At 44.0% G+C, this 12,331-nt stretch overlaps 1 protein-coding gene across 1 annotated transcript in view; it reads right to left on the reverse strand.

Moving 5' to 3' along the window:
* Positions 1-8,920, reverse strand: part of CHMP4B (charged multivesicular body protein 4B) — a 50,009-nt gene extending 41,089 nt beyond the window's left edge. Inside the window, exon 1 of the mRNA XM_004370430.2 lies at positions 8,548-8,920. Within this exon, the coding sequence (XP_004370487.1) occupies positions 8,548-8,737 (190 nt within the window). The 5' untranslated portion in view covers positions 8,738-8,920. The remainder of the gene's footprint in view (positions 1-8,547) is intronic.
* Positions 8,921-12,331: the final 3,411 nt, after the last annotated feature.

Below are 12,331 nucleotides of genomic sequence, written 5' to 3' on the forward strand. Positions count from 1 at the left end.
CACACAGAATTAAGTTAATTCCTAAACAAATCCATTGGCCCGGACTTTGGCTGGAATATTCTGCTCTGCCCACTCCACACCTCAAGAGCAACACTGATGAACAGGAGTACATAACAAAGGAGATTAACAAGGAAGGAACAGAAATACCAGGCAATGAAGAGTCGATGGAACAGAGAATGTCTATCTTAGAGAGGTGCCGACTTGAGACATAAGTACTGTCTTCCCTGATCTGCCATGTCAAAGCAGTATTAGACCTGTTCTCTGCGGCCTCCAGAGGCAGAACTAGCAACCTGTTTTCCCAAAAGAAGAAACACAGTTCACAACGGTCTAATATCAGAGCTGGGATTTGCCCCAGGCTGTCTGACTTCAAATCCCACATTCTTTCCCCAAGCCCAAACTGCTTCTCAAAGGAGCTACCACACAGACCTGTAGCAGAGGTAGGCACTACAGGAGACAGAACTCAATTTCAAATAAGAAAGGTGGTTTTATAGTTAGAGCTGTCCAAAGACAGACTATGCTATACAATGGGAGAACACAGCATCTAAACAAATCCTGTCAGAAGAGAGGTTCAAGCAGAGATTAATCGCTTGGCAGGAATACTGCAAAGGGAACTTGGGCACTGGATGGTAGCTGGGTGAGATGAACCTGCCAACCTTCAGAGATGAATTAATCTCTTCTTGCTGTATTCTCCTCTAGCACTTCATTTGTACACTTAACACAGCTTGCCCTTTATCATAGCTACTTGTACAAGCATGTGTCCTCCTCACTGAACTGTGAGCCCCTGCAGGGTGAAGGCAGTGTCCTATTCATCTTTATACCCCTTACTGTGCCTAAGACTATACCTGGGAAACCAAGGAAACATTTATGTCCTTCCTATGTGCCAGGTTCTCTGCTAAGCACTTTATATACATTAACTTATTCCATAACCTCTCAACAACCCTATGAAGTAAGTATTATTATTCCCCTTTTACAGCTGGGGAAATTGAGACTCAGAGAGAATAAATAACTGTCTATATTCTATCAGTGAGTAGTGAAGCTGGCATTCAAGCTTGAAATTTTTTGTGGTGCCTGCCTCATAGGAAGAACACAGTAAAGGTCTACTGATTTGACTCAAACACCTTAAAAAAACAAGCCAGTACTATATCCAGCTAGTTTGTTATCACTTCCTGTTGTGATGCTCAAATGTCCTCAAAATGACCAATCTAGAATTGCCGCTGTTGTTTTTAAATATCCTATCTCATACTCATTTAAGGACAGTAGCATGGTACAAAAACAATTCCAGGCAAGAGAACCAAGTTTTCATAAATCTTTCCTACCAAAGGAATTCCCTCAAGTCCCCAAAAGCTCCGCCCCTCCTCCCAGGCAGCCCTGGCTCAGCTCCTGGCTCTAGACCACTGTAAACAAATGGGGTCCTGGCTTTCTTCCTCAGAGACATGGCTTGTACACATCTTCACAGGCTGTTCTCCAGGACCCTACGCTCCACACTCAAACCCAACTCTGAACATCTAAAATTTTCCTCCAGCAAAACAGTCCAGTTCAAAGGTTCTTAAATTTAATTAAACTTCCAAACAAAATCTATGTTGAATTTTAAATCACATTATAAAAACCTACTCTGGCAGGCACTTAAAAATATTTAATCTCCCTGCCAAATTTTGTCATTTGAATCAAAGGTGCCAACATGTTTGGACAGCCAACACACAGGGCCATTCTGATAGTCCATCTGTCTTAAGAAGTAAACCAAACCCAGTCTGGCCAACCATTTCTTTAAACAAGAAACTTAAGCATCACCAAGGGAAATTCCCACTGCTCAGTTTCCTGGGTAGGTTTCGAATTTTCCATCCCTGGGCCTCTGGGATAGAAGATCCTGCTGGCACATGCACCATTAAGATGCTATGCTCTTCAACCTGACATCTTGATTCCAGAGAACCGAAAGGCCACGTTAACTATAAATTTAACTCATTAAGATGTCTTCCCACATGCTAACATTTTAGAGCAACTTTATTAAACATGAGAGAGCCATCCTGGCTCCAGCAATGAGCAGAACTTAATGAAGATATATTTCCCACGAGCGCCTGGCCTCTCTGCATCCATCAGACATTTTCAGGTGAACCTAAATTAACCTGTAAATGAACTGATGTGCAGCCATAAATCCAACAGAAATGTACTAGTGCAGAGGGTCTGAGATGCCCAGTCTCCATTTTCCAATCTCAGTCAAAATAAACGATACACTTCTCTTGTTAAACTAAAATATGATCCTTTCTACAAATTGTTTTCATCCCTATTAAAACAGGAAAAAAGGGAAAGCTAAACTACCTAGGGTAGATATATCATAATTAGATACAGCACCTTAAAAAGAAAAGAACCTTTGATATCTGATCATCTTTCTTAGGAAGAAAACCAACAGGGCACCACAGTTTAGAAAGGTGCCATAAAGGCCTAAGGCAGTTCACCCAGACCACAATCCTAGTTTCCATCTAGCTCTCAGTGAAAGAACTTTTCCGTTCTGATGAACCAAAGAAGTCTGACCAACAATAACTTCATAAGAAAAAAAATGTGTATTACTTCTATATTATGTACTCAATATCCACAATGTGCCACATTCTTTCATATATTATCTAGCCAGTCCTTACCATGTCGTTGTTGTTGTGTGCCGTCGGGTTGATTCTGACTCATAGCAACCCTACAGGACAGGGGAGAACTGCCCCATAGGGTTTCGAAGGCTGTAATCTTTACGGAAACAGACTGTCACATCTTATTCCTGCAGAGTGGCTGGTGGGTTCAAACCTGCCAACCTTTCAGTTAGCAGCCGAGTGCTTAAGCACTGCACCACCAGGTAGCTTCTTAATCTTTACCAGAGCCATGTGAAATGTGGATTGTTTCCACATTATAGACAAGGAATGTGGTGATATTTAGGTCTCTTGGATGGCAGGCACATGTATGGTTCATCTCTATATACCCCGCTCCTGGCACGGGCCTAGGACACAGTAAGAGCCTGCCACATGCTTGAGAATGAATATATGACTAAAGGAAAGGAAGAGAAACCAGAAAAGTCATACAATCCAAATTTTGCTCTAGGCCTCTAACTGAATTCACTGCCTGGGACACATCTGTGCACTGCAAATAATTTACTCAAGCTTCAGAAGTTTGTTTCAAAGGGCAATTTATGATCTTTCTACAAGGATAGCATCCATGCTTGGCTACACTCTCCAGAGGGCAGGGCTATCTCACTTCCTTTTCCCATACTCAGCACCACACCTTACACAAGTGGGCATTTAATGAGTTAAGTGATGACAAAGGCCATGACACCTTTACCAGAGTCTCTGAGCCAGCCTCCCTGAAGCCTCATTTTTTTCTCTGTACAATGGGAATAACAGACCATACAAGACTGTTTTCATTCATTTAACAAATATTATGGAATATTATGTGCCAGGCCCTGGGCTAGGTGCTGGGGAAACAGTGATGAACATGACTGTCACATCCAGGCTTAGTGTCTGCGTGAGGCTCAAGAGCTTTACCAACTCCAAAGGACTACACAATTATGAAGTATTGCTCCTCTTCCTGTGTTTCCCAGCTTGGTTAATGACATCACCATCCACCCAGATGCCCAAGCTGTAAACCTGGGAGTCATCTGCAACTCCTCCCTCTCCTTCAGCCTACCCATTCCCACAAATCAAATAAATCACCAAGTTTCTTTTGATTCTCCTTCACAAAAGTCTCCAACATATATTAACTCTCTTCCGATTTTTAATGTCTCTATTCTAGGCCCTTGGTTTCCATCTGAATAACTGCAAGTCTCCCAGCAATTCCAAGTCTCCTTGTAATAATGATAATGGCAAGCATTTATCAATCACATACCATATGGCAGGCACTGTGCTAAGAGCTCTGCACGCATAACATATTTTAATCCTGTAAGAAAGATACTAGTACCCCAATTCGTAGGAAGAATCTCAGGCACAGAGTAACCTGCCCAAGGTACACAGCTAGTAATAGAGCCACAGCTCAAATCCAGGTCTATGAGATTCTATCCTTATGCCTTATTGGATGGCTGCTTCCAGTCCCTTCCTGGTTGGTTTACACTACTTCCTTTATGCTGCCGCTGGAGAGCTTTTTTGAAAATCCAAGCTGATATATATGCCTCTTCTGCTTTAAAGACTGCCAGTGGCTCCTCACTATCTCCATGTCAAGGCTACAGGCCACCTCCCAGTGTTATCTCTCTCCTGTCCTGCCCCAGAGAGTTCAGCCACAAAACTCCTTGCCAACCTACCTCACATCCTTGCCCCCCCACCTCTAGACAGGATCCTCCTCCCCTGCAGCCTCAGCCCCATGTGTTGTTTTGTTGTTGTTAGGGGCCATCAAGTAGGTTCCGACTCACAGCGACCCTATGTACAACAGAATGAAACACTGCCTGGTCCTGTGCCATTCTCACAATCATTGTCACATTTGAGCCCATTGCATCAATTCATCTCATTAAAGGTCTTCCTCTTTTTTGCCGACTCTCTACTTTACCAAGCATGATGTCCTTCTCCAGGGACTGGTCCCTCCTAAAAATATGTCCAAAGTACATGACACAAAGTCTTGCCATCCTCACTTCTAAGGAGCATTCTGGCAGTACTTCTTCCAAGACAGATTTGTTCATTCTTCTGGCAGTCCATGGTATATTCAATATTCCTCATCAAGACCATAACTCAAAGGCATCAATTCTTCTTCAGTCTTCCTTATTCATTGTCCAGCTTTCCCATGCACATGAGGCAATCAAAAATACCATGGCTTGGGTCAGGCACACCTTAGTCTTCAGAGTGACATCTTTGCTTTTTAACACTTTAAGGAGGTCTTTTGCAGCCCCATGAACACACTCATATTTCAGCACTGACTACTGTTATCATTTCTCTCTCTCACAAATACATACATACACACTCCAGTTTTGAGTTCCAGGAGGACAAATACAGTGTATTTTCACCTCTGACTCCCAAGGTCCCAGCACAGTGGTGAGTCAATAAGTGACTAAATGAATGGTATGTGGTGATGTTAATACCTCACAGCACTATACCAATAAGCAGTAAGACGTTTCCCAGAGGACTGTAAAAAGAAGGGCAGGTTATAGTAGCTCCTTTCCTCTCAGGCAAACTCAAGACAATACACTGCTTTCAGTAAAGTTTAATAAAACTGAGAGCGTCTTGGCCCTCCAGTCTGCTGGCAGCCTCTCTCCAAGCCTCCTGAAAGCCAATTCAATCACCTCTAAAACGGCAGAAACTACACTAGCTCAGACCCAAAGACCACAGGAGATGAGTAAACTGACACCCTCCTCCACCACCCTGCAATGGGCAAAGCCTTCCAAAATGCAGCTTGGTAAAAAAACCAATATGGCTCTAATTACCATGAACAAAAGAGGATCCTGACTGAGAGTCATCAGAGAAAAAAGCTAGAGACAGCAAAATATAACCCTGCTCTCGGTCTCCAGTGCTAAGACCAGAGCCCAGGCCACAAATGGATGACTGCAATTGCCTCTTCACTGGTCTCCCTGCTCCCACCCTCACCAACCCCTTAGCCCACTCTCCAAAGAGCAGTCAGATAACATTTTTAAAACTGTATCAGTGATTAAGACATGCTCTTGTATAACACCCTCCAATAGTTTTCCATCCACTTGGAATAAATTCCAAATGCTTTGTCAGGAAGATCAAGGCCTGCGCCCTCCTCCCCTTATTTTATACCACATTCTCTTTCAATCACTACATTCCAGACACAGGGAAAGTCTTTCTGTTTCTTAAAAAACACCAACCTGAGATAGTACACAATACAGAAGAAACTAGCACAACTTGTACAAGGAAAGGTCATGGAAGCCCCATAGACGCATCCAAACTCCCTGAGGGACTGAATTGCTGGGCGGAGGGCTCTGGGGACCATGGTCTCGGGGAACATCTAGCTCAATTGGCATGACACTACTTATAAAGATAATGCTCTACATTCTACCTTGGTGAGTAGTGTCTGGGGTCTTAAAAGCCTGTGAGCGGCCATCTAAGATACTCCACTGGTCTCATCTCTTCGGGAGCAAGTGAGAATGAAGAGAACAGGATACAACAAAAAGATTAGTCCAAAGGACTAATTGTCCACAGCTACCAAGACCTTCACCGGACTGAGTCCAGTACAGCTAGATGGTGCCCGGCTACCACCGCTGACTGCTCTGACCAGGATCACAACAGAGGGTTCTGGACAGAGCTGGAGAAGGATGTAGAGCATAATTCTAACTCACAAAAAAAAAAAAAAAAAAAGACCAGATTTACTGGCCTAGAGGAGACTGGAGAAACCCTGAGAGTATGGCCCTCAGACACCCTTTTAGCTCAGTGGTAAAGTTACCTTCAAGGTTCACTGATCAGCCTGTGAGTGGACAGCCCAGTAAAACCATGAGAGTAACAAGGTACAAGAGTCCAGTGACAAGGCCCAGAAGGCAGAAGCTGATGATAGGGAACACAAAGTAGAGTATTGTTGATATGTTGTGAGATTGTTAACCATTGTCATAGGGCAACATTTGTAGCAACTGTTAAATGGGAGACTATTTTGTCCTGTAAGCCTTCATCTTAAGTGAGAATAACAGCACAATTAGAAGAGCGTAGTCAATGTCACTTAAATGTGTATGTAAAAAAAATTTTTGATATGGCGTATCTTTGGCTATGTGTATTTTCACAAAAAAAAAAAAAAAAGTTGAGAATTTAGAAGGTTAAAATGTTGTGGGGTTGTTAACCAATGTCATAAAACAGCATGTGTGTTACTGTTACATGAGAAACTATCTGTTCTGTAAGCCTTCACCTGAAGTACAATAAAATATTAAAAAATAAAATAAAATAATAGCATTTAAAAAAAAAAAAAAAACACCAACCTCTGGGCCTTTTCATATGCTGTTAGGCTGCTCCCGCAGGTTTTTGCAGAGCTGGTTCCTTCTCAAGGCTCAGCTCAAACTTTAACTTTTCAAAGAGACCTTCCTGAACACTCTAAAGTAGCACCCTTCCCCACCCCATCACTCCCTAACAGATCTTTTTTTTTTTAAAGCACTCATCATCACCAGACGGTATTTTTTTCATTTGTTTATTTTCCTGTCTGTTGTCTTCTCCCCCATCGGGGTGGAGGCTATGTTTTGTTCACCCCTGGAAATACAATGCATGTCACAGGCACTCAGAGAGAATTTCCAGCATATCTGCTGACTATCAGCAGTGTAGCATCCTCAGAATGTATTCTGTCAGAAGGAAGAAAATATCTACTTAGCCTCTGCTGTATGAAAGCCGGGTGGCATAATGGGTAAGAGCTACAGCTGCTAACCAAACGATTGGCAGTTTGAATCCACCAGGCGCTCCTTGGAAACTCTATGGGGCAGTTCTACTCTGTCCTTTAGGGTCACTATGAGTTGGAATCAACTCGATGACAACGCGTTTACGAGTTTATGTGCAACAACAACGTGCTGGGCACTGTAAATCCATGATCTTGCCTTCAGAGAGGCAAATTAATTTGTTCAAAGAAACACAGCTAGTAACTAGCAGACTTGTGAGTTAAATCCTTGTTTCTTGTTTGTAAGGCTTCTAAACCCCTCTCACCACTGCCCCTCTCTCAGGGCACAGCAGGATTGGTTTGCTTTACAGTTATTAAAGCATTTTCACATTCACCTCACTTAAGAAAAATACAAAGCACCTGTCCAGAAAGCCGTAAAACAAGAGGAAGTAAGTAACGCGATCTCGCATCAAAGCCCCAGTAGCTGGGACTGGGGAGGGGGCGGGGCCAAATGGAGGATCGAGTCCGTATTTCTGGTTGGGAGGGATGACAGTGAGTCATCGGGTGAAGGTCTGCGCTAAAGGGAACTCTGATAAGACCAGGTTATGAGGCAATACGAAGTGAATCACAGAGCTGGAAGGCACCTTAGGCCTCATGGAAGCCAAACCCAGACTGACGAACGGGGAAACTGAGGCTCCAAGAGGAAGAGCAACTTGCTCAAGTTCACTCAACAAGTTGGTGGCAGAGCAGGAACCAGGGGGGGTCTCCTCTCCCCTGGAGGCTTCTCTCCATCAAGGAGGCTTTCAAGGAGAATTCTGAGTCAGGGGAATAAGGAGAGGCCATGAGAAACTTACGCACTTCATTGGGGTGGGGGGGAGGAATGAAACTAGGAAAGACAAAAGTATCAGGATCGGGGGCAGAAATGAGCCAGGAAGGAGGCGGAGGCAGAAACTGAGAAGAGGGGTAGGGCAGGCCAGAGGGAGGAGGAAAAGGCGTAAGAGAAAGCAATAACAGAGCGAGGGCGGAAGAAAGTATTGCGAGATTAGGGACGGAAGGGGCCTGGCGGGGTGAGGAGAGAACGAGGACAGAGGATTAGAATGAGGGAGTCTGATGGTGGAGGGAGTCCGGGGCTCGAGAGGACACTGAAGGAGGCTCTGTCCCAGACCCAGAAAGGCACGAGCGGAGTCTGACGGGATAGTTCCAGGGCCAGGCGGACGCAGACGCGAGTCCGCCGAGGGTGGAGTGCGGCTCTGGGGAGCCAGAGGGGAGCCTGAGAGGGCCGGGCTGCCTCACCGCGCTTGTTTTTGGTGCCGTGCTTCTTGGCTGCAGTCAGCTCCTGCTCGATCTTCTTCTCCAGGAACTCCTGCTTCTTGCTTAGCATCTCCTCCGTGTCCCGCAGCCGCTGGATGGCCTCTTGGGGGGTCGGGCCGCCCTTGCCGGCCTTACCCCCTCCGGCCCCGAACAGCTTCCCGAACACCGACATGGTTGTTCCTCGCCGCGCCGGCCTGCGCCGCCCACTCCGGCTAGGCTCGGCTCCGGCGTCCGCTCCCGGCCCTGCCGCTCCCGGCCTCTGCAGGCCTCTCCGCCGCCTCCGCCCCGGAGCTGGGTCTGGCCGAGCCACCTCCCACAGGCCCCCACGCCCGGCCCGGCCGGCGTCAGGGCAACGCGCCACTGACTACAATTTCCGGCGGTCAATGCGGCGACAGCCCCTCAAATCTAATGAAAGGAGGCGAGCTGCATGCCGGGAGGCTATAGTCTTCCGGCTTGAGGCACTAGGCGGCGCGCCTTTCAGGTCTAACTAGGGTCAAAGGGCAAGGTGGCATGCTGGGAAATGTAGTCTTCTTGGGACTCACTCTAGGGATAGGCGAAAGAGAAATAGCAGTATTAAAAATAATAGTAATGAAAAAATAATAACAGTAATTAACATTGTGCACATTCTACGATCCAAGGATTGTGCAAGGCATTAAATAATAGCCACGACACGCCTATGGCAGATAATACTTTTCCTATTTTATGGGTGAGGAAACCGAGACTCACAAATTCAGTGACTGACTAGCTCAAGGTCCAGCCCTACTTTTGCATAAGGTGTTCCCTCTACTTAAAATGCTTTTGTACTCTTTTTTTTTTATAGCTATGTACATACAACAAAACATAAACTATTTCATTAATTTCTACATGTACACTTCAGTGACATTAACTACATTCTACAAGTTGTGCAACAATTCTTGCTATCTTTTCCAAAAATATCCCACCACTATTAACATAAATTCAATGCATTCTAAGTAAAAAACTCCACCTTCCCCCTCCCTCCTGCCCCGGTAACACTAATTACTATGGTTCCTTTATAATTGCTTATTTCATATAAGTATATCATACGGTATTTGTCCTTTTGTGTCTGACTTACTTTACTCGGCATATTTCACTCAGCATATCGACTAGAAGGCACCTAACAACAACAACATGTAGTTCTATGTTCAACTTTTTCAGGAATTGCCAAACTGTTTTCCACAGTAGCTGTACCAATTTACAATCCTACTAGCAATGGTTGAGGGTTCCTGTTTCTCCACAACTTGACCAACACCTAGTATTTTCCAGGGTTTTTTTTTTTTTTTTTTATCATTGCCATTCTAATGGGGATGAGATGGTATCTCATGGTGGTTTTGATTTGCATCTCCCTAATTGTTAAAGAAGGAGCCCTTGTAGTGCAATGGTTAAAGTATTCAGATGATAAACAAAAGGCTGGCAGTTCGAAACCACCAGCCACTCTGTGGGAGAAAGATGGAGCAGTCTTACTCCAGAAGATAAGCTAGATAACTGAGATCTTCTAAAAATTAAACACTTATGCTCATCAGAAGACTTCACCAAAAGAGTAAAAAGAGAACCTACAGATTGGGGAAAAAAATTTAGCTATGACAAATCTGACAAAGGTCTAATCTCTAAAATCTACGGAAAATCCCACACCTCTACAATAAAAAGACAAGTAATCTAGTTTAAAAATGGGCAAAGGAAATGAAAAGACACTTTACCAAAGAAGACATTCAAGTGGTTAACAGACACAGGAGGAAATGTTAGCAATCACTAGTCATTAGAGAAATGCAAATCAAAACCAAAATAAGATTTAGTCATCTAGTGCTGCTATAACAGAAATACCACAAGTGAATGGCTTTAACAAAAAGTTTATTCTCTCACAGTCAAGTAGGCTACAAGTCCAAATTCAAGGTGTCAGCTCCAGGAGAAGGCTTTCTCTCTCTGTCAGCTCTGAGGAAGTTCCCTGTGATGCATCAGTCTTCCCTTGGTCTGGGAGCCTGTCAGTGCAGGAATCAGGTGCAAAGGACGCTCTCTGCTCCTGGCATTGCTTTCTTAGTGGTATGAGATTCCCATGTCACTCTGCTCGCTTCTCTCTTTTCTATCTCAAAAGAGACTGGTTTAAAACAGTACCTAATCTTATAGACCTCATCAGTATAACTGCCGCTAATCCATCTTATTACATCATAGTGATAGAGTTTACAACACATAAGGAAATCACATCAGATTACAAAATGGTACACAATCATACAATACTGGGAATCATGACCCAGCCAAGTGGATAGACATTTTTGGAGGACACAATTCAATCCATGACATCATCTCACTGCAGCATTACTTGCATGAATCAAAAAAACAGAAAATAACAAATATTGGAGAGACTGTGGGGAGATTGGAACTCTTATGCACTGCTGGTGGGAATGCAAAATGGTACAACTATTCTGGAAAACGATATGGCACTTCCTTAGAAAGCTAGAAATAGAAATACCATATGATCCAGCAATTCCCACTCCTAGGAATACATCCTAGAGAAATAAGAGCCACCAAACAAATAAACATATGCACACCCATGTTCATTGCAGCATTGTTCACTACAGCAAAAAGATGGAAACAACCTAGATGCCCATCAACAGATACATGGATAAACAAACTATGGTACATACACACAATGGAGTACAACCCAAAGATAAAGAACAATGATGAATCTGCAAAGCATCTCACAACATGGATGAATCTGGAGGGCATTATGCTGAGTGAAATAAGTCAACCACAAAAGGACAAATATTTTATGAGACCACTACTATAAAAACTCATGAAAAGGTTTACACACAAAAAGAAACAATCTTTGATGGTTACTAGGGAGGGAAAGGGTGGGGGTGGCAAAACACTAAATACACAATAGATAAGTGGTAACTTTGATGAAGGGTAAAACAGTACACAATACTGGGGAAGCCAGCACAACTTGTACAAGGCAAGGTCATGGAAACTCCATAGACACGTCCAAACTCCCTGAGTGACCAAATTATTGGGCTGAAGGCTGTAGACACCATGGTCTCAGGAACATCTAGCTCAATTGGCATAACATAGTTTATATATATATTTTAATTTGTTCCCATATAAAAATTTATACGTACATTGTTATGTGACTCTAATTGCTCTCCCCATACTGTGACAGCACACTCCTCCTTTCCCCCCCTGATTCCCATGTCCATTCAACCAGCTCCTAACCCTCTCTGCCTTCCACCTCACCTCTAGACAGAAGCTGCCCATTTAGTCTCTTGTATCTACTTGAGCTAAGAGGCACACTCCTCACGAGTATCACTTTATGTCCCACAGTCCGGTCGAATCCCTGTCTGAAGAGTTGGCCTCAGAAATTGTTTTAGTTCTGGGCTGATAGAGAATCCAGGGGCCATGCTTTCCGGGGTAACTCCAGTCTCAGTCAGACCATTAAGTCTGGTCTTCTTACTAGAATTTGAGTTCTGCACCCCACCTTTCTCCTGCTCCATCTGGGACTCTCAACTGACATAACATAGTTTATAAAGAAAATGTTCCACATTCTACTTTGGTGAGTAGCATCTGAGGTCTTAAAAGCCTGTGAGCGACCATGTAAGATACTCCACTGATCTCACCCCTTCAGGAGCAAGGGAGAATGAAGAAAACTAAAGACACAAGGGAAAGATTAGTCCAAAGGACTAATGGACCACAACTACCACGGCCTCCACCAGACTGAGTCCAGCACAACTAAATGGTGCCCAGCTGCCACCACTGACTG

The sequence above is a fragment of the Trichechus manatus genome, unplaced genomic scaffold, assembly GCF_000243295.1.
Source record: "Trichechus manatus latirostris isolate Lorelei unplaced genomic scaffold, TriManLat1.0 scaffold00008, whole genome shotgun sequence".
Classification (NCBI taxonomy): domain Eukaryota; kingdom Metazoa; phylum Chordata; class Mammalia; order Sirenia; family Trichechidae; genus Trichechus; species Trichechus manatus.